The sequence below is a fragment of the Marmota flaviventris genome, chromosome 1, assembly GCF_047511675.1.
Source record: "Marmota flaviventris isolate mMarFla1 chromosome 1, mMarFla1.hap1, whole genome shotgun sequence".
Classification (NCBI taxonomy): Eukaryota; Metazoa; Chordata; class Mammalia; order Rodentia; family Sciuridae; genus Marmota; species Marmota flaviventris.
Genome location: NC_092498.1, coordinates 140,303,016 through 140,323,235, shown reverse-complemented (window position 1 = coordinate 140,323,235; position 20,220 = coordinate 140,303,016). Strand labels below are relative to the sequence as shown.

Sequence of the window (20,220 nt, the reverse complement as noted above, 5' to 3'; positions counted from 1 at the left end):
GTTCTTCAGTATGACAACAGTTTTATAGTCATGTAGGAAAATATCCCATGTTCTTATAGGATAAATGGTTTAATTATCAGGGGGAAAAGGTATATGAATATACATGTGTAAACATTTTTCTAAATCAAGAGAGGAAGGGACTGAGGAAGTTGGGTTCTTCCTTGGAGATTAACACAGGTTACATCAATCCCATCATTTGAGAATATGATCATACTCTACACTGATTATATAGATCATACTCTACACTGATTATATTATACTAACAAACTAGTTCCCCATTCTCTTCTCTCAGCCTTCCTATACCCCTACAAAATGCCTACTTCTTTTTCCAGAGGCTTACAGAGAGTTCAACAGTATAAACCACAATATTAGTGTTTTAAATTGTTGTCTCACACTTGTCACTGTCAGAAAACCCAATCTGTGTTTCCTAATGTTGTTTTTAAATGGCTCATGCCTCCTGGCATAGGCAGCAGCACCCTTTAAAAAGAAAAAAAAAAAGGCAATAGGCAATATTTCTCTCACTAAATACACAAGGAACTGCCAATTTGCCCCAATGCTTTTTAAGTCAATTCCTAAGACTTCTGATACCAATATTGGATCAAATGTTTTTAAAGATCTAAAGTTGTATTATTGTTACAATATGTATTTGTCCATGTAATAATCAAAAGGGAAAGGGAAACAACATTAAATTTTAAAATTATAGACAGTGCAAATTTAGTGGTAAGTTTTTGGTAAAACATATAAAGAAAATTAGATATTTCCACCTCTTGGGAATTAAAATCCAAAAAAAATAATGCCAAATTTTAACTATTTCAATCTCCTCACATTATTAGATCATCTAAAATTTACTATATATCAACTCTCTCTGCAAAATTGATACTATGCTTAATTAGAATCACATAAAATAAGTCTCATTCACTGATTAAACAAACATCTTGAGCACATACTAGTCTGTATCTGTTATTTCTGCAACAAACGCTCTTAATGCTCTACACAGCAATCTCCAATCCCTGGAAGCCCGTGCTTGTTCTCTCTACTATTGGGGGTTTTAGATTGCATGTCTTTCCCTACCACTAGGCAGTGAAGTAGACAGAAGACTCTGTTGTTAAAACGATTTTGTTAGTATAGGGGGTCAGTTTAGCATACTGTATCAATCTCTAAAATTCAAACTCAAACTATGGGAAAGAATTTAATCAAAAGAAAAGAGCACAGGTGTATATAATTATCAAAGATTATTAATATCAAGGTTATTAATTATTAATATCAAGGTTAGTACCTGATCATATTTTGTAATTTAAATTAATCTGTATCCTAAACTAGTAGGACATTTAAGTTCATATCCTAATTTAGAATAAAATTAATTATTGTAATATTATGTTCTTCCCATTCATATTCATCTTGTACATTAGGTGTTAATCTTCCTAATTATAGCTTTCCTGATCAGAAATATACAGCAATTCCTCAAAACCTATCAAGTAAGACAAATTCCTCATCCTTACTTCACTGTACTCCATAAACCTTTGTGTGAGCTCCTTCCTGTGACTAGAACAAGCTCCATCTCAACCTAGATAAGTTCTATATATCCTATAAGATTTACCTCTAATGTCACCTTTTCTTACATTCTTATGTTGTTCCTAGCATAGACAAATTTCTATGCTTGTCTTATACCTTTTTTGATTATGAGCTTATCAAGGGTAGGGATCCACTCCAATCCCTAAAATTGAACCCACAGACAGAGGATATGGCCATAAGGATGGAAAAACACACACATCCGGCATGTGCCCTTCTTTGATACCACTATGGGCAGAGGTCAGCAAAGTTGCAACTGAACTCTATAGGGTCACAACAATGTCAAATTTTCAAATACTGATCTCTCCATAATGTCATTTAGGTTTTGCCATGGAAGTCCTGATAAAGGTCCTATGAGCAGGGGTTATCTTCACTACTCTGGTATTTTATATTGCTAAATATTAAAATTAGAAAATGTACTTACTTCGACCTAAAAGTACACATTTAAAAATAGTATTTGACAGATACTAGCAAGCACTAAATGTTATACAGAACAGAACCAAATTGTTTAAATATTGCCAAAATGATTTAATTTTGATGTACGGGTTGCCGTCATCCTACTAGCAGCAACAGTAGTCACAATTATAGTCTGACTGCTATGTGTGCTATTTTAAGCACTTTATAAACTTCAGCTTCATAATCCAATTTAGAGTGATGAAACTGAGACAATAAGTTAAATATACTGACAAAAGATACATAACTTTTAAATGATCATGCAGACATTCAAACCCAAGCAATCCACAGCCCAAGCTCTAAACCACTATGCCACAAACAATTCCAAGACGAGAGCCCACAAGTGTTTTTCCAAGTGACAGGGACAAACTATACATGTATTATTGTTTTCTCTTACACTATTTCATAGCTATTTCAAGCATTTTTTAAAAGTATAATATTATAAAATCCTTTATCATTTATGGGAATGTTTTATAACATTTAAATGCAAGATGGTGGCTTTGGTATTATATTTTACTGTGGCATTTCTAAATAGTAAGCTCTTGTGGGACCACCATAAAGACAAAGGGAAATGCCAATAACATAACTAAAAAATAATGTTAAGGAACAGTGAAATGTCCCTATTAAAAAAAAGAAGAAGACGATGCAAGTAATAGTACAGCTGTATTTAATGTTGAAGTCTAATAATAGGATTCTGCCAAAATTTATTCTAACCAAAATGAAATGACTTTTAAATATATTAGAGAATGAAACAGATTCCTATGTATCCATTTACATGACTAATAGTCTTTTTGTATCCTTCATTTTTCATGTTTCCTCTATGTGTCATAGTTCCCATCACTTGAAATAAAGTTGTCTTTATGTCATTTTTCTAACAAAGTTTCAAACATTTCTTACTATTAGGTTGAACCACATAATACTACCCTTTTCAACCTCTACTATATGGAAAAGTAGACATTTCATATGAGTACATCTAATAACTTTCTTAAAATTCAACATTTATTAAAGGGAAGAGGCATATCCAACAAAGTTACAATTGTTCTATCACTATAATACTTTGCTGGTAGCACACAAAGGATAAACAATTTACATAGTCCTAAACTCAAAAGAAAAAAAATCATTCCCATGGGAAAATGTTCACAACCTATTTGTTAGAGAAGACTGAGATACAAAACAGCATGATACCAATTTCGTTTATACATAAAAACATCAACTACTAAAACTCTGCGTTAGCCTCCAGGATTTTCATTTCTTTGTTTGCTTCATTTTGTGGTTCTGTTTTCCTAACTTTCTAGTTAAATATATAGTACTTCTGTAATTTTAAAAAATAATTTCAAAAATCAGTCAATTTTTGCTTAATTTTTTGTCAAAAAAAAACTTAAAACATTAATGAACCTATTCAATCTAAAACTACTATAAGAAATGTAAATAGCATACACCTTTGTGTTATCTCAGTACCAAAGCCCATAAAAAAATAACAACCTGATTTTCTGTTCTAACAGTGAAATTTTTTTTTGTTGCTATGAATGAGTAACTTAATACTTCAATTAAGTAAATCAAACAATTCGGTTTGGTTTCCTCATCATTACAAAACAATTTGTACTGCTAACACAAAAATGTTTAATCATGAGGGGATCAATATGGAACAGCAAAATGAAAGAAGACAAGGTAGAACACATTATGAGAAATAAGAAATCAATTTAAAACAAAAAAGGGGGGGAGGGTAAAAGAAAAGTTCTGTTCCTTTTACATGTTACAAAAACATTTAACAGAAAATATATATATGTTTTGATATTGAAGAGAACAAACATAAATGCTATGAGTATCTCAAACTATCTTAATTTTAAAATTCTGATCAACAGAATTTGGGTGTTCTAACAATATTATCTAAATTAACTACTAACTACATGAAATGGACTTAATGATGATCATAAATTCTGAGATTTTGCTGATTAACCAGCTAAGTAAGCAATCTCACCCAGAATGAACTTTTGTATTTATAAAGCAAATACCCTAAAAAATATCAGAAGATTTGAGTTTAATAAATAAGGTAAACAACTCAATTAGTCCACTGTGGTTTACTGCCCCCTAGCTGTTGTGGCAGCAGATATCGGAGATTAAAAATGGCTGCCAAGAAAAGTTGTTAAAGTGTCAAGGAGTTTTGGCAAATTTTTGAACCTTTTGAACAGACTCACAAATATGCACTAAAGTTAGTTTTACTACTTCCTTTAAAAAAATAATGTTAACTAACAAAACATTTCAAACACTACCTGAAACTTTTCAACCACTAATTAACAAAACATAAAGTAGTTAGGCAAAATGCCTCTTACCAGAAACTCAAACTAATAAAATTTCCTCTGGTTATAATTTGATGGTAAATATGAAGAGCAGCTTAGAACAATAAAACTCTTATATGTTCAGTTTCTGGATATCAGATTATTAGATGCAATTTGATGTGAAAATTAGTTAACACCAAAGCCAATCTTCTTGAAATCACTGAATTACATAAAATGCAGTAACAAAGCAAGGGAAATTTTGCTAAGATCTTTTACAGTAATCAAACCAGATCCTTTATTGTAATCTTTTTTTCAAAATTCTGTCCAATATCATAATTTTGCCCAATAAGGCTTACACTTAAGTTCCTGTGTTACTTTTCAAATTTTCCACCAAAGAGTTCAGCTGGCAATGAATCATAAGAGCCAAAGTCTAAGAAAAAGCAATTCTGTTCATTTTACTATCATGCTAATTATTCAAAATTTCCTATTATTTAAGAACAGTGGATTCTTAGCCTTGTTTCCACCCCAACACACCCAGGGGACACTTACTTTTCTTTAACAATAGTCGTTTTACAAGATTCTAATTCTCAGAGTGATTGGGAAAGAACATGAGAACTTGGGTAAAATATGGGTTAGGAAGAAGAAGGGTGAGAGTGAGGATTATAGACAAACCCATTATTAAACACTTGGAATCTTTCTTAATCAGTCTTAACCTTTTCAGAATTTACCATTGTTCAAAAAACTGATGCAAATAATTTTTAAGAAAAAAACATAATCCTTACCCTGCAGTTCATGATGTATTACACCCACAAGGTTGGGTTCATCTCCCCACCAGAATATCCATAATTCTTTGCAATCTGGTTTGACATCACGACGCCATACACACAACAGGTTGGCTTGCAGGCAGCGGATGAAACTTAACAAGATTGGATCATCTTGGGCTGGGGCTGAAATTATGGGTCCACAGTCCCCATGCCCTCCAAAATTGTACCTACGCCATTTGATTCCTGTGAGTTCAGCCTGCAAAAAAGACAAGAAAATTTCAATCATTTTGATGTTTCTTTTTACTTATAGACCACTAAAAACAAGCTTCCACAGAGAAAAGCAAATTTGCTAAGATAAATATTTACACTCAACTTCACATCATTATTTCTCCCAAGGAGAACTAGGATTTTGTAGTAAATATTTAGGCAAATAAAAAAATGGTTCAACAACAAATAAAGATTATCAGCTTGTTAAAAAAATGAGTAGAAATCTTGATAGAAATTACTTCCTTTGCCCCCTCTAAAATCAAGAAAGGATATCAGATTAGGGATGCTCAGCCAATGAAGTCCATTCAAATATTCCAAAATCTGAAAAACTGCAAAATCTGAAACACACTGGTCCCAAGCATTTCAGATAAGGAATACTCTACCTATAAAAGTAAAATAATTTCTTTCATAGTTTCCTCAAATTTCTTCTCATTCAGAAGCTACAGTTTAAATCCTTTTTAATCAGGGAAGCGTTAGCATGCAACAGCACAATGCTTCATCGTGAACACCAAAAGGCTATTTAAGAAGAAGATGCTAACAAAACTGATTCAGTTATCAGCAATTTATCTGTGCTACTTAGCAGGCAGCACACAGAAAAGCTCTGATTCTATAACAATTCCCTAACTAGTTTGGTCTTCTGTTTTTCAAACACATTTTAAAACATGGGAACTCAAAACAAGCAGAGAATAGAAACCGTAACTCTGTTCCATCATATGCATTACATTTTAAGATTTCCGAAAGCTTAAAGAATTAAACTTTAAAAAAAAAAAAAAAAGAGGTGAACTTCTTATTTAGGTAACAATAAACAATATACTCAAAACTGAGAATAAAACTAATTCATAATGTAATTCTGTTTCCAACAATCCATGTGACCCTTACATCCAATCTTTCTTCATTTCTTCCCCTACAAAATCAATCACTTTTTTGTCAAAAATTGTTTTTCAAAAAACAAGTACCAATGAGCAGAAAAAGTCATATCTTCTATCAACAGGACTTAAAGAAATTTAAAGTGCCACAACCGTCAATAACTATAATGATCATATTTAAGAAAAAAAAAACATTTTTCTTTAATCCAAATTTAAAGAGTTTCACTTCAAAAGAATGGTCACAAAAATAATATCCAAACTAACATTGTCTGAAATTCAGTAACATATACTTTACTCTGAGACACACAAATCTAATCTAATCCCACTCATTGTAAAAGTTGGTATTGGCATCATTTAGGCTTTCACTGTACACTACTTGGTTTCCTCTGAGAATAAAAGTACTACATAACAAAAAAATTCTAGGACACATGCCTATAATCCCAGGGACTCAGGAGCTGTGCAGGAGAATCATGAGTTCAAAGCCAGCCTCAGCACTTAGGCCCTAAGCAAGTCAGCAAGATCCTGTCTCTAAATAAAACATTTAAAAAGGAGGCGGAGTGTAATGTAGCTCAATGGTTAAGGGCCCCGGGTTCAATCTCCAGTAACAAAAAAAGTTCTAGGCCTGGGGGTGTAGCTCAGTGATAACAGAGCTTTCTAGCATATTTGGAAGGCTTGGGTTCAATCCCTAATAGCACACAAAAAAAATTTTTTTACAATATACATCATAACTGTATCAGAAATATTTATTAACATCTTACTTTACAGTCTAATTGTCTTTCTGCATATATAAAGTTAAAACCATACTGAATGGTTTTATGTCCTTTTTTGTCACTTATAAGTGTTTTCATATATTTCTAATTATTCTTCAAAATTAATTTTAATGTCGCATAATATTCTCTTCACTGCTGGGAGAAAATTTAAGTTAACTATCCCATAATAACTGGATGATCTGTTTTTCCCCACTATTATTAGTATTAGAATTCGTGAACATCCTTGTTTTCCTGATTTATTTCCTTAGAAGATACTACTGCATGATTTAGAACAATTAACAGAAAAATAAGAATACTACCAAGATTCATGATGAGCACTACCAAACTGTTTTCCACTGATAGGCCCCACAAAACAAATAATCTCCCAAATTGTATGTTATTTAAAATACTTGCCAACTTTATAGAAGGGTATCCCTGAACTAATCTATAGTCCTTGTTCTGCTTGAAGAAAACCATTATCACATATTTGATCAGATATATAATTTAAGGCGAGACCTCATGGGTTTGAATTTCAGCTCTTCTCTTACTTGCCCTAAGTAGCAAGAACCAAGCAAGTTATTTAACCTTGGCCCTTCTGTCATCTAAGCTGTACTTACTCAGAGGATTGTTGATTAAATGAGTTAGTATATAGTTGGTCCTCCATATCTGTTAGTGCCACATCCCCACAGTTGACCAACTGCAAATCGAAAATACTGGGGGAAAATGTGTTTATACTCAACATGTACAGACATTTTTTCTTGTCATTATTCCCCAAACAATATAGTATCACAACTATTTAAACTGCATTAAGCATTAGTAGTGTAGAGATGACTTACACAAGAGTATATGAATATATATGTGTAAATCCTACATTTATATAAAAGACTTGAGCATCTGAAGATTTCAGTGTCTGCAGAAAGGTCCTATAACCAATGTTTTAGATACCCAGTGAAGACTGTATACCTAAAGTCCTTGGGGGGGGGGGGGGGCCTAGGGTTGTGGCTCAGCGGTAGAGCGCTTGCCTAGCATGTGCGAGGCGCTGGGTTCGATCCTCAGCACCACAAAAAAAAGTAAGTAAAATAAAGGTATGTGTCCAAAAACAACTAGAAAAATATTTTTTTAAAAAAAAAAGCCCTTTGGGCAGTGTCTGACACATGGCAAGAACATACATGATATTATCATCAAATAGCAATAATACTATTTCTTTGACTTATCTGTTCATATCTGTCCATTTTTAATCATACAAGTTCCTTTGTTTCTTCAAATAAAAGCAATGTCTGTAGTTTTAATCAGAAAGTTTAACATCAATTTCTAAATAAATGTCAAAGAAAGCCAAATAAAAAGAATAAAAAGTGGTACCTGAAACCAGAAAAGCTAGAGAAGATTATCACTTAAACTAAAGACCAGTAGTCTGTGCCTAAGCATCTTAGGCAGAGAGAGAAGGAAGAGGGAGCAAATACCAACAATAAATGTGAATAACAACTAATGACATTAACTATACTTAAAAGCTTAGAAAATTAAGACATACCAGATACTTAAACATGAAATGAGTAGGTCTCCAAACAAAATTTATGCACAGCAATTTACTCACAAGAACACTTTCACCTGTAACATTAGGTACAGTTCAGCAGACAAAATATTTGGCTTTGATTCAGAATGGTTTCCTAATCCTGGCACTTCCCCTAACTTCCTATCAATGCTTCTATGCTCTCAGTGGCAAAGGGAAGCTGCTGCCTGCCACCTTCTCTGTGTTCTTTACAAATCTGTTCTAGCAAGTGATAGATTATAAATTCAAATGACATAACAGCAAGGCTACACACTTAATAACTTCATAACCAATTCAGTCAAAAGAAATAAAAAATGCCCAATTATTTTAAAATAATTTAGCTCCTTTACTTTAAAGCTAAAATTAAATATCATTATACTAGTCTTCATTGGAAAATTTAACAATGATATACCAATCAAGGCTAACAGAGATAACTAAGTATAAAATGGATGTTTAAAGACTTAGCTTTAAATTTTGAAATACTATTTGATAAGAAAAACAACTTAATGTTACTAAAATCATTTGTCCAAGAAAAAAATCCCATCATGGATGCATATTCAATTACATTAAAATATCTTCATATACCATAATCATAATTAAAAATCAATTACACTTCACGTTCTCTTATCCCAATTCCTGACAAATGTATCTCTTCAAGACTAAAATGTATTTAATGATTTCAAAATTTTTAAGCAAAACTTTAAAATATTTCTAGATTCAAATTATCCCAGGACTGAGGATGTAGCATAAAAGCACTTGACTGGTGTGTGAGAGGCCCTGGGCTTGATCCCCAGCACGCCAAATTATCCCAAAAACAAGATTACTTATGTCAACTAAAGATGAATAATCCATAATTATATATAAGTTTAAAGTCACATGTTTTTTTCAGCTGGGCATGGTGATGCACACCTGTAATCCCAGCGGCTCAGGAAGCTGAGGCAGGAAGATCTTTAGTTCAAAGCCAGCCTCAGCAGCTTAGCGAGGCCCTAAGCAGTTTAGCAAGACCCTGTCTCTAAATAAAACATACAAAGGGCTGGGGATGTAGCTCAGAGAAAAGTGCCATTGGGTTTAATCGCCAGTACCAAAAAGAAATTTTTTTATTCACATGGTTTTGCCAGGTGTGATAGTACACACCTCTAATCCCAGCAACTCAGGAGGCTGAGGCAGGAGAATCCCAAGTTTGAGGCCAGCCTCAGTAACTTTGTGAGACCCTCTCTCAAAAACAAGAAGGGCTTGGGAGATAGCTCAGTGGTAGAGTAGCCCTGGGTTCAATCTCTAGCACTGAAAGGAGGGGGGGCGGGGCACTTGAAAAATAGAGAATCAACAAATGAAACAAAAAGACACAAGGAACAGAAGTTGCATACATGTATGCATAATATTGACCTCCACCATGGTTTAAAGACCTACAAATACCAAGCACCATACTAGGGTCTGCATATTTAATTTCTAATGCCAGGCACCATACTAGGGTCTTCATATGTAATTTCTCATAACCAGACATAGTTCTCATTACCAAGTAGCTGAAGAAATTAGACTCAAAAAGATTAAGTAACTCTTCCACTGCCAAAAGGTAGAAAATGGAAGATCCCCAGAATAACTGGATTTCAGCCACAACTGAATTTAAAGCATAAATTCTTTCCAGTCTGTCATGCTGCTTTTTAAGACAAATGGCAAGAATTACACAGGATTATAAAATACAAAAAAAAAAAAAAAAAAAAAAAAAAACTATCATCAACTCAATTTAGCAATGACTTGAGCTCATGTACATAGTTTCTACTTTAAGAATGTTTTTATGACTCTTTCTTTAGTCTTCCTGGGGTATTAAGAAAATCAGTATGAGTGCCCATACAACATCCCATGAAAAGACTTTTTTATTTCATTCATGTAATTATATACCTTCTTTTACATACTGTCACTATAAAAGAATACCTACACAAATTAATTCTTAGAAGATATGTATACAGACCAAGAAATAACTATTCTAACAGCAAGAGAAGATGAAGGTAAATCTACTCAGCAATGGCTGAAATCTGTTATACTGGCAGTCAAGTTTCTAGGAAAATTGAACTGAATGGACAGAGACTGATGGCATAAACAAAAGACCACTAGTCAATTCAGAATGGTTCCAGTTAAACAGATAATAACAGAATAAGGATAAGTGTGCTTCCTAACAACAAATGCAGTTTAAAGAAATTTTATATTGATTCTTAGTGTCCTATTCTTTAGATACAATAAGTAGGAAATAAGCTGATAAATCCTCCCAATGGATATGGGAGGATAATGATAAATTCCAAAGGAGGATTTATTTATCACTTATTTGTAGTGACTTATCAAAGCCAGATCTCTCATGACCAACAATGTATACTTAAAATATGGCTCCCCAGATTTAAAACTGTATTCAATGGTCATGGAATAGAGTAAAACTAATAGACATGCTGTTAAGAAGGAACCCAAGATGCAACATCATGAAAAGAATATTGAATGGAGATCAGGAGATATAGGTTCAAGGCTGGTTTTTCAACAATTTACCTATATGATATTAGGAAACCTACACCATCACAGAGCATCTCAGCTTCAGGAGCTGTAAAGTAATAGGGTTGACCTAGATACTATAAATGAGTTCAAGTCTCCTGGCCCAAGCTAATTACAAACACTCACAAAATAAACTTATAAATGAGATAGAACCCTTTAGATGTCTTAGAATGACCAGTGGCAAGAGCTGCCAGAAGATATTCAAAATTTCAAGAAATTGAAAAATTCCTCGAACTACAGAACAATTATACCCAACATCAATTCTGGACAGGATTCTAGGATGGTATGTAGAAAAGACACCTGTGATCACTTGGGGCTAACAGGAATGCTTTAAGAAATGCCAAGTCAGACCAACCTCACTTCCGTTTATGATAGGGTTGCTACTTTTCAAGAACAGGGAAATACAATAAACATAATAGGACACCTTTCAACTTGAATCATGGGAAGGAAAAAAGTGTTACATATAACTGAAAGCTTGTGTTAAAACACTAACTAATCAACTCCAGGTAAAGATGACAGATTAAACACACACATCTGCTTTTGCTTTCTCTTAAATCCCTCTAAAACATCAGTGAAGAAGTTTTGTTTCTTTGTTTTGTTTCTCCTTTAGTTATAAAAACCATAATGATGGCTAGAACAGGAGAGAGGATAGGATCAAAATTTTCAAAGCTGAGAAGCAGACAGACGCTCAAAAGCTAAAGAGGCTTATAATCCCTAAGACAACTGAATCCTAGACATGGAGAAAGTAGAAATCTTTCAACCCAATTGACACAGAATCCCCTCAGCCTCAGGAATTTTTGATACAAGTACCTTTGTAGTAGGGGTCAAAGGCAGAAAGGAGATAAAATAAGGAAAACTGATTGAAAACCTGTTTAGCAAGCACTGAAATGTTAAGATACTTTCCCAATGCACAAAGCTGAGTTACTGCCCAATCTGCACCTCAGTAAATAATGGGGAAGGGTATTCTCTGAAGACAATAAAACAGAGGTTATGTGAACTAAGGAAAAACAGGGAAACTCAAAGCAGATAACCACAGTGAAAACAGAATTAGGTGCACTCCTACAGAAAGAAGGCCAAGAACCACCATTTCACCACCACTGTTGTCTAAGCACCAAAAAAGTTAGTAGCCAGTAACCCGCTATAAATGAGTCTGGAAAATCTTACCAGTTAAAGAAAGACCAAGATACCAACATCAGAGGGTCTCCAAAAAAAGAGCTCCCACAGATCAGCGAAGTGCACAGTAAATAAGCATCACTCACGTAAAACTCCCCAAACATTATTTTAGTCCACCATTCCTAAACATGAACAATCAAGAACACTAAACAGTTAAGGAAAACCACTGAGCAATTATAGAGACAAAACAAACAGAAAATGACTTAGAGGAAATAGACAACATAGAAAACTTTTAAAGGGGCTGGGGATGTGGCTCAAGCAGTAGCGCACTTGCCTGGCATGCGTGCGGCCCGGGTTCGATCCTCAGCATCACATACAAACAAAGATGTTGTGCCTACTGAAAACTAAAAAATAAATATTAAAAAATTCTCTCTCTCTCTCTCTCTCTCTCTCTCTCTCTCACTCTTTAAAAAAAAAAAAAGAAAGAAAACTTTTAAAAAACCTACCAAGAGATAAAATCATTCAACCATCAAAAAAAAAAAAAACAGGACACTGTGCCAGAGAAGTTGAGAATTTAGAGAAGGCCCTCAGAAATTTTTAATGACACCAGAAATAATGAAACTCGGTAAAATGTGCAGAAGATAGTTTAGAAAACCTCCCAGAAACTAAAGCAAATAAAAATTAAGATTGGGGGATGAGGATGAATATTAAAGAATCAACCCAGGAAGTTTCTGGGAGTGTAGTTTAATATTAGCATGTGCAAGGCCCTGGATTTGACCACCAGCATGTCCAAAAATTAAAAAAAAAAAAAAGAAGAAGAAGAAGAAGAACTCTCAGAAACAGAAAATGATGATGATATGACCAATAAAATAATTAATAAAAATTGCCCAGAAAAAAAAAAGTGAATTTCTAAACTGAAAGGGCTCTCTGGTATCAAAAACAATTGAAACTCTAAAAGGAATATCATTATAAACTATTAGCATACTTGCAGACAAAAAGATTATCCTGGCTTCATTTATCCAGGTCACATATAAATAATCAGGAACCAAAAGGACTTCTAATTTTTCAACAGAAATATCAGAAGCAAGTAGGCAAAGGGGCAATAACTCCAAAATTCTAAAGATTTATTTCCAAATGAGATACTTTTACTGGCTTAAACTATCAACTATAGAAGAATAAATAAACTTTAATCATGTAATTTTTCTCAAATCCAACAATAAACCCCTTTTCAGGTGGATACTGGATGTGTACCCACAAAAAAGGAGGGTATAAATCAAATAAGAAATTTTGAGATTTGGGAAACGAAGCCAACATGGGAGGGAACAAAAGAAATTTCTAACAATGAATGATGATTTGAAGTTGTCAAGTATGCATCAATCTAGATTATAACATCTCAACTGGCTCCAGGAAAGACTCCTTAGGAAGATGGAACTGATAAACACCTGGAATACACAGGAGAGCCCCAAAAGGGTTTCAGACAGGAACAAAGGTTTGGGGAAGAGTTGGTTAAAACAGATAGAAAAGTAACCTTTTTTAAAAAAATATTACTATAACCTTCAAGTTATACAGAAAAGGAAAAGCAGAGTTTAGTAGATGTCTCAGCCATACATTAACATGATGAAATTCATGCTAACCCTGAGTACTGAGTGACCCAAAATTACTCTACAACTATTTTTGTAAAATAGAGAGATGGAAAAGGTACATTTTGCTTTGTGGGAGGCAGAAAGAATAAATCCTCAGCTTCGATAGTGGAAGATCTAGAATTAAAAACCTAAAAGTAACTACTAGCTTAGTATTAGAAACATTTAAGTAAGAACCAAGATAACAAAAGAGAGTGGCACTGTTTGCCTATGAAAAAGGTAAAATGTTATTCTTATAAGCCTTGTAGAGTTATTTGATTCTTTAGCTATGTAAAAGTTAACTCTGTTAGAACAACAAAAAAAAATTAAATTCAAACAAAACTAATCAAAATATGGTAACAAATTGTATTTAATGCAAAGTTACTAATATTGAGAATTCACATACTTTGTGTTACAAACTTATTCTAGACAAATTGCTAAACTTAAGAACAATTTAATGTCCCATAAATTGTGTTGCAAAACCCAAAAGGTTATTTATCCTGTGTTAAAATAACCTGATGTTGTCTTTTGTCTTGTTGTTGATGTTGTCTTATTAAAACTCCAGCTGGGAAAAAAAAATAAAGTAAAATAAAATTCAAATTTCACCTCTCAAAAAACAGAAGTAAAAAAAAAAAACTTCAGCTGGGCAGATTCCAGCTGCGTGCTCCCTCCTATAGCTCTGCTGCTGGCCAGGAATGCTCTCTGAAGAGAAACTATTAACAAGACTTTGAGCCTCCCATCTGATTGGTTATTTCCATGTCATGAGACATGTAATATAATATCCCTCCATACAATGATACTGGATATAAAAGATGCTCCTAACATACATATTTGTTGATTTATAGTAAGTGTTTTCTTCAAGTGTAATTTTTCTTTTTACCCCTCAGTTTACCAACATTAGTTCAAAATATAAAGATAAAAAATAGAGATTTGGTTTATAAGTAAAAAGATACCAGAGATGTTATTTGACAGTAAGTTTAGGGCAATTAATATGAAGCAGCTACCTTAAAAAGTTGCCATCTTAAGTTACATTAGTAAAAAGTACCTATTATGCAATAGATCTAACTTATTAGTTAAGTCACTAGTCTCACTAATACTCTAGGCTCCTAGCTCCATACTGTGAGAGGAATCAAAACAAGATGATACAAATTAACAGATGAAAGGCTAGGTTAGCACGGAAATCTAAACATTACATGGGGCTAGAACCTATCTGGCCACAAATTCAATCCCGTCAAACATATTAATAGGGCAGCAAAAAGAAAACAGAATATAAAAGGATTTTTAAAAAAAAAGTTCAATGAACTTAACAAGAAGTTTAAAAGATCCTAAGTTATTAAGTTTTTTATTATATGAAAGACTGATTTGTAGACGATTATATTTGCTCAGCAGAGTCCCAAGTAGTAGCAACAGAACCAAATGGAAAAACTGATTAAAACAACAGTGACACCCCCCACCTCAAGGGAAAAAAAATCCCTGAGAGTTTATCATGGATGGATATGGAGGTTAAGGAGAGGCAGCTCAATACTAGATAAGCATACTTACCACAAGATAGCTTTAAACATAAATAAAGAGCTAGTTGGACATGATTTGCCTGAAATAATTACACTCTGGTTTTGCTGACATCTCAAGTAGGACAACTTACACAGACAAATGTGACATTTAAAATATAAATAAGAAGCACCAAGGCTGGGGTTGTAGCTCAGCCTAGTTCATGTGAGGCACTGTGTTCAATCCTCAGCACCACATATAAATAAATGAAGTAAAGATATTGTGTCCATATACAACTAAAAGAAAACAAACAAAAAAAGCACCAGAATTGTCCAACCACCATAAACAAAAAACTGAACCAAAAATTATGAAATTACTATTTTTGGGCATTGGACAACCATCGGTGCAGAACCAGGATCCCTAAGAGAAAGAAAACAAATGAGGTGGCTCTAACAAACTCTGAGGCAGCTGGAATTTGTGGAGAGTAGATCACCAGAAATAAGGTACCTGGGAAGAAAATAGCCCCAAAGGTCTGATAGGGGTTCTTTTTGAGACTTTTCCTAAATACCATTTGGTTCTGTACATTAAAACAGTAAAATTCAACAAGGCCAGGCAAAGAATTACTAGAAAGTTATCATTCCAAGAGCTGGGATATAGTCAAATCCTAAACATCTGGCAGGGGTGGGGTAGGAGGTGCTAAATACCTTGGACACCAAAGAGACTTTAGATGGGTCATGCCTCATAGGTAGGAAACCAGCCCTAGCATAAAGACTATACTAACTCACCCAAATATTGAAGCCTCAAAAAAATGTGATAATAAGTTGATCTAATTAACTGCCAGTAACCAAATTATACTCTCTAAAGGAAACAAGCAAAATCCAGAGTTGCAATACGTAACATTCACAATTGTCCAACAACTGAATACTAGACATTCAAAGAAATTTTTTTTAATAATGGGACCCATCACTAGTAGGAAAATCAGTGAATAGAAAGAACCCAAAATGAGAGCAATAACAGAATTAACAATCACTTTAAAACTATTCTAAATATGTTCAAGAACTTACAGGAAAAATCAAACATAACACAGTTAGAAGTGAAGAATATAAAAAAAAAGGTCTAGGATTTAAATATGCAAAATCTGAAATGAATGGGTTTAAAAATAGATGAGGCACAGAAGAGGAGGAAGACAAAGAAAAGTAGGAGGGAGAGGAGAGGAAGAGGAGGAGGGAGAGAAGAAAGGAAGGAGGCAGGGAGGGAGAGAGTAAGAGAAATAAAAGGTGTCAGGAGACTAGAAAACATACAACATAACTATCGAAGCTAAAGAACATGAAATCTGTAAAAACTGAAAATTAATAAGCAAAGCCAAGGTTAACTTTATTCTTAATTTCTTATAGTTATAGATGAACAGCATGCCTTTATTTTATTTTATTGATTTTTTTTTTAATGTGGTGCTAAGGATTGAACCCAGTACCTCACACATGCTATGCAAGTGCTCTGCCACTGAGCTACAGCCCCAACCCCCAAAGTAATTTTTGTAGTGAGACTAATATAAGGTAATCTCTAAGTAACGGTCAATCTATCTCCAAATTCATGAAAACAATAAATCTCTGATCCAAGATCAACGAACCCCATGGGCATAAACAAAGAAAACTACATCAAAATACATCAAAATAAATAAAGTCTTAAAAGTGGTCATATAAAAAATCCCCCTTGTTGCACAAGGGGAAACAAAAATTAAAATTAACTACAGACTTCTAATCAGAAAAAATGCAAAGCAGTGCTGGTGAGGTAGTTCAGTAGTACAGTGCTTGTCCAAGAAGCCTAAAGCCCTGGGCTCAGTCCCCAGCATCACCAAAATAAGAATTAAAAATTTTTCAAAAGTGGGGGGAGGGGCCTGGGGTTGTAGCTCAGTGGTAGAGCACTTGTGCCTATCACACATTAAAAACAAAGAAATTTTCAAGCCAAAACAACATTCTAAAAAAAAAAAAAAGAGGATCTCTAAATCTAGAATTCTACATTAAGAAAAAGATTCTTCAAAATGAGGACAAAACACAGACTTATTTTTAGATGAACAGAAGCCAATATACCTGCACTAAAATAAATGTAACTGAAATAACTTTTTTTTGTGTTCTTCAGGTGCAAGGAAAATTATACAGATTCAAATGTGGAGCTACACAAAAGAATAACAAGACTGAAATAGTTAAATATGGATAGATGGAAAATATTTTTGTCATTTTTAAATCTCGTTAAAGCTATAATAATAATGCATTGTGGATCATATACTAGATACAGAAGAAAAATGTATGATGACAAAAGCACCAAGACTACAAAGGGAAAATGGAAGTATATTATTCTAAGGTTTTTGCATTATAACTAAAGGAGTAGGGGGTTAAACCATGATAAATTAAAGATGCATATTACAAATCCTGGACCAGTCCTTAAAAGCAATGCAAAGAGGTGTAACTACCAAGAGGGCAGTAGAGATAAAACATAAAATAGTATCTTAAAAAAAAAGGAAAAGAAAGGGAAAAAAAACACCCTGGCCCTGCTGATAATCCCAGCTACTGGGGAAGCATAGGCAAGCAAAGGCACAGAAAGATCTTGAGTTCAAGCCCATCAGGAACAACAGAATCTCCAAAAAAATATTCAGGTTGGGGATGTAGCTCAGTGGTAGAATGCATGCATCCGAAGCCCTAGTTTCAATTCCAAGCACCACCGCACCCACCCCACCAACCAAAAAAAAAAAAAAAAAAAGAACAACAACAAGAAAAATCAATCAAAAAGGAAGTAGGAAAGGGGGGGGTGGGGGGATAAAGAATAGATAGGACAGATAGGGAGAAAAAAACAAGATAGTGGATAGTGGACTTAAACCTAACCATTTTGTTACAATTATATTAAATATAAATAGCCTAACTATTGCAACTAAAAGGCAAAGTACTCAGAACAAAGAAAAACAAAAAGGCCCAACTATGATTTCAATAATACATACACTCAGGTTACACACTTAAATACACTTTACATAACACTTAGGTTAAAAGTAAAAATGATTTTAAAAAGTACATCATGAAAATACTATAAAAAGCTGAAGTACCTAGATTAACATCAAAGTTGACTCCAAGAGGACCATTAATAGGCATAAAGGGGGAAATTTTGTAATGATAAAAATGTCAATTCTTCAAGATGAGACAAAAGATTTCAAATGGGTAGGCACCTCATAACAGAGTTTCAAAATATATGACCTCGAAACTAATGTATCTAAAAGGAAAAACAGACAAACCCAGAATTATAATTGGAGATTTCAACAGGCCTCCTCTCAGCAGTAGAACAAGTAGACAGAAAATCAATAAGGATACAGAAAACCAAGAACAACTCTGTCAACCAATAAAGCCAAACTGACATTTTTTTTTATTTATATAAATACACAACCAGTGAAACTCCACATCTTGTAAAACTGCAAAAAAAGGATCCTAATTAGAATTAGTTATACTCCATGTATGTATATCTCAAAATATACTGTCATGTATGTCTAAAAAGAACAAATAAATTTTTTTTAAAAAATATATCAACAAGAACATATGCTTTTTTCAAATATGGAACATTCACTAAGAAAAATCATATGCTAAACCATAAAACAAACAAATATATTTTTAAGAACTGAAATTTCTGAACAAAATTAAGTTAGAAATTAACAAAAAAAATCTGGAACTTCTCTACTCTCCACAAAATATGGAATTAAACAATATTTCCAATAACACAGGGGGCAACAAACAAATCACAAAGGAAATTACAAAATATTTTTGAGTTTACCATTAACAAAAATACAACATACCAAAATATGTAGAATAAAATTAAAACAGTATTCAAAGAGAATCTATAGGGGCTGGGGTTGTGGCTCAGCAGTAGAGCATGTGCCTAGCACCTGAGAGGCACTGGGTTAGATCCTCAGCACCACATAAAAATAAATAAATAAAATAAAGATATTGTGTCCAACTACAACTAAAAAATATATTTAAAAAAAAAGAGAAAGAGAACCTGTAGACTTATTAAGATTAGAAAGTTATAAAATCATTGATATAGGCTTCTACCATCAGAAGTTATAATTAGAGCTGCGGTTGTGGCTCAGTGGTAGAGTGCTTGCCTCAAATATGTGAGGCACTGGATTTGACTCTCAGCACTGCAAATAAACAAAAAATAAAAGCTCATCAACAACTAAAATGAATGAATAAAATCTAAAAATCAAAAAAAAGTTATGAGTATATTAAGCCAAAAGTAGAGAAAGAAGAATATAGAAAAGAGAATAAATGAAATATAAACAGACTACCAACAGAGAGAACAATAAAATAAAAATGTTCTTGAGCTGGGGTTGTGGCTCAGTCGTAGAGTGCTTGCCTAGCATGCGTGAGACACTGGGTTCAATCCCCGGCATCACATAAAAATAAACAAATAAAATAAAGGTATTGGTCTATCTAACTAAAACAATATTAAATATTTTTTAAAATGTTCTTTAAAAAGATCAATAAAATTGACAAATTCTCACTAATCAAGAGAGGAAAAAGCCACGCACAGTAGACCACACCTGTAATCCCAGCAGGAGAGTGAAGCAGGAGGATTGCAAGTTCAAAGCCAGCCTCAGCAATTTAGGGATGCCCTAGCAATTTAGGGAGGCCCTTTTTCAAAATAAAAAGGGCTGGGGATATGGTTCAGTGATTATGTGTCCCTGGGTTCACCTCAGTACCACACACACACACACAGAAACACAAACTAGCAATGTCAGGAATAAAAAAGGAGGTTATTACTACACATCCTAAAACCACTGAAGAGAGAGGAGGATTATTATAACCTTAATGCCAGTAAATACAACTTAGGTTAAATAAATTTCTAGAAAAAATTGCCAAACTCATACACAAAAACAAAAAAAGAAGAAGAAAAAAATGAAACAGCCCTGTATCTATTAAAGACATGAAAAGTCATAGTTTAA

At 33.5% G+C, this 20,220-nt stretch overlaps 1 protein-coding gene across 2 annotated transcripts in view; it reads right to left on the bottom strand.

The window, feature by feature from the left end:
• Window positions 1-20,220, bottom strand: part of Med13l (mediator complex subunit 13L) — a 301,062-nt gene that overhangs the window by 259,321 nt on the left and 21,521 nt on the right. For both annotated transcript variants that reach the window (XM_027949108.2, XM_071616977.1), the window contains exon 2: window positions 5,081-5,318. In XM_027949108.2, coding sequence (XP_027804909.1) covers window positions 5,081-5,318 — 238 coding nt within the window. The remainder of the gene's footprint in view (window positions 1-5,080; window positions 5,319-20,220) is intronic.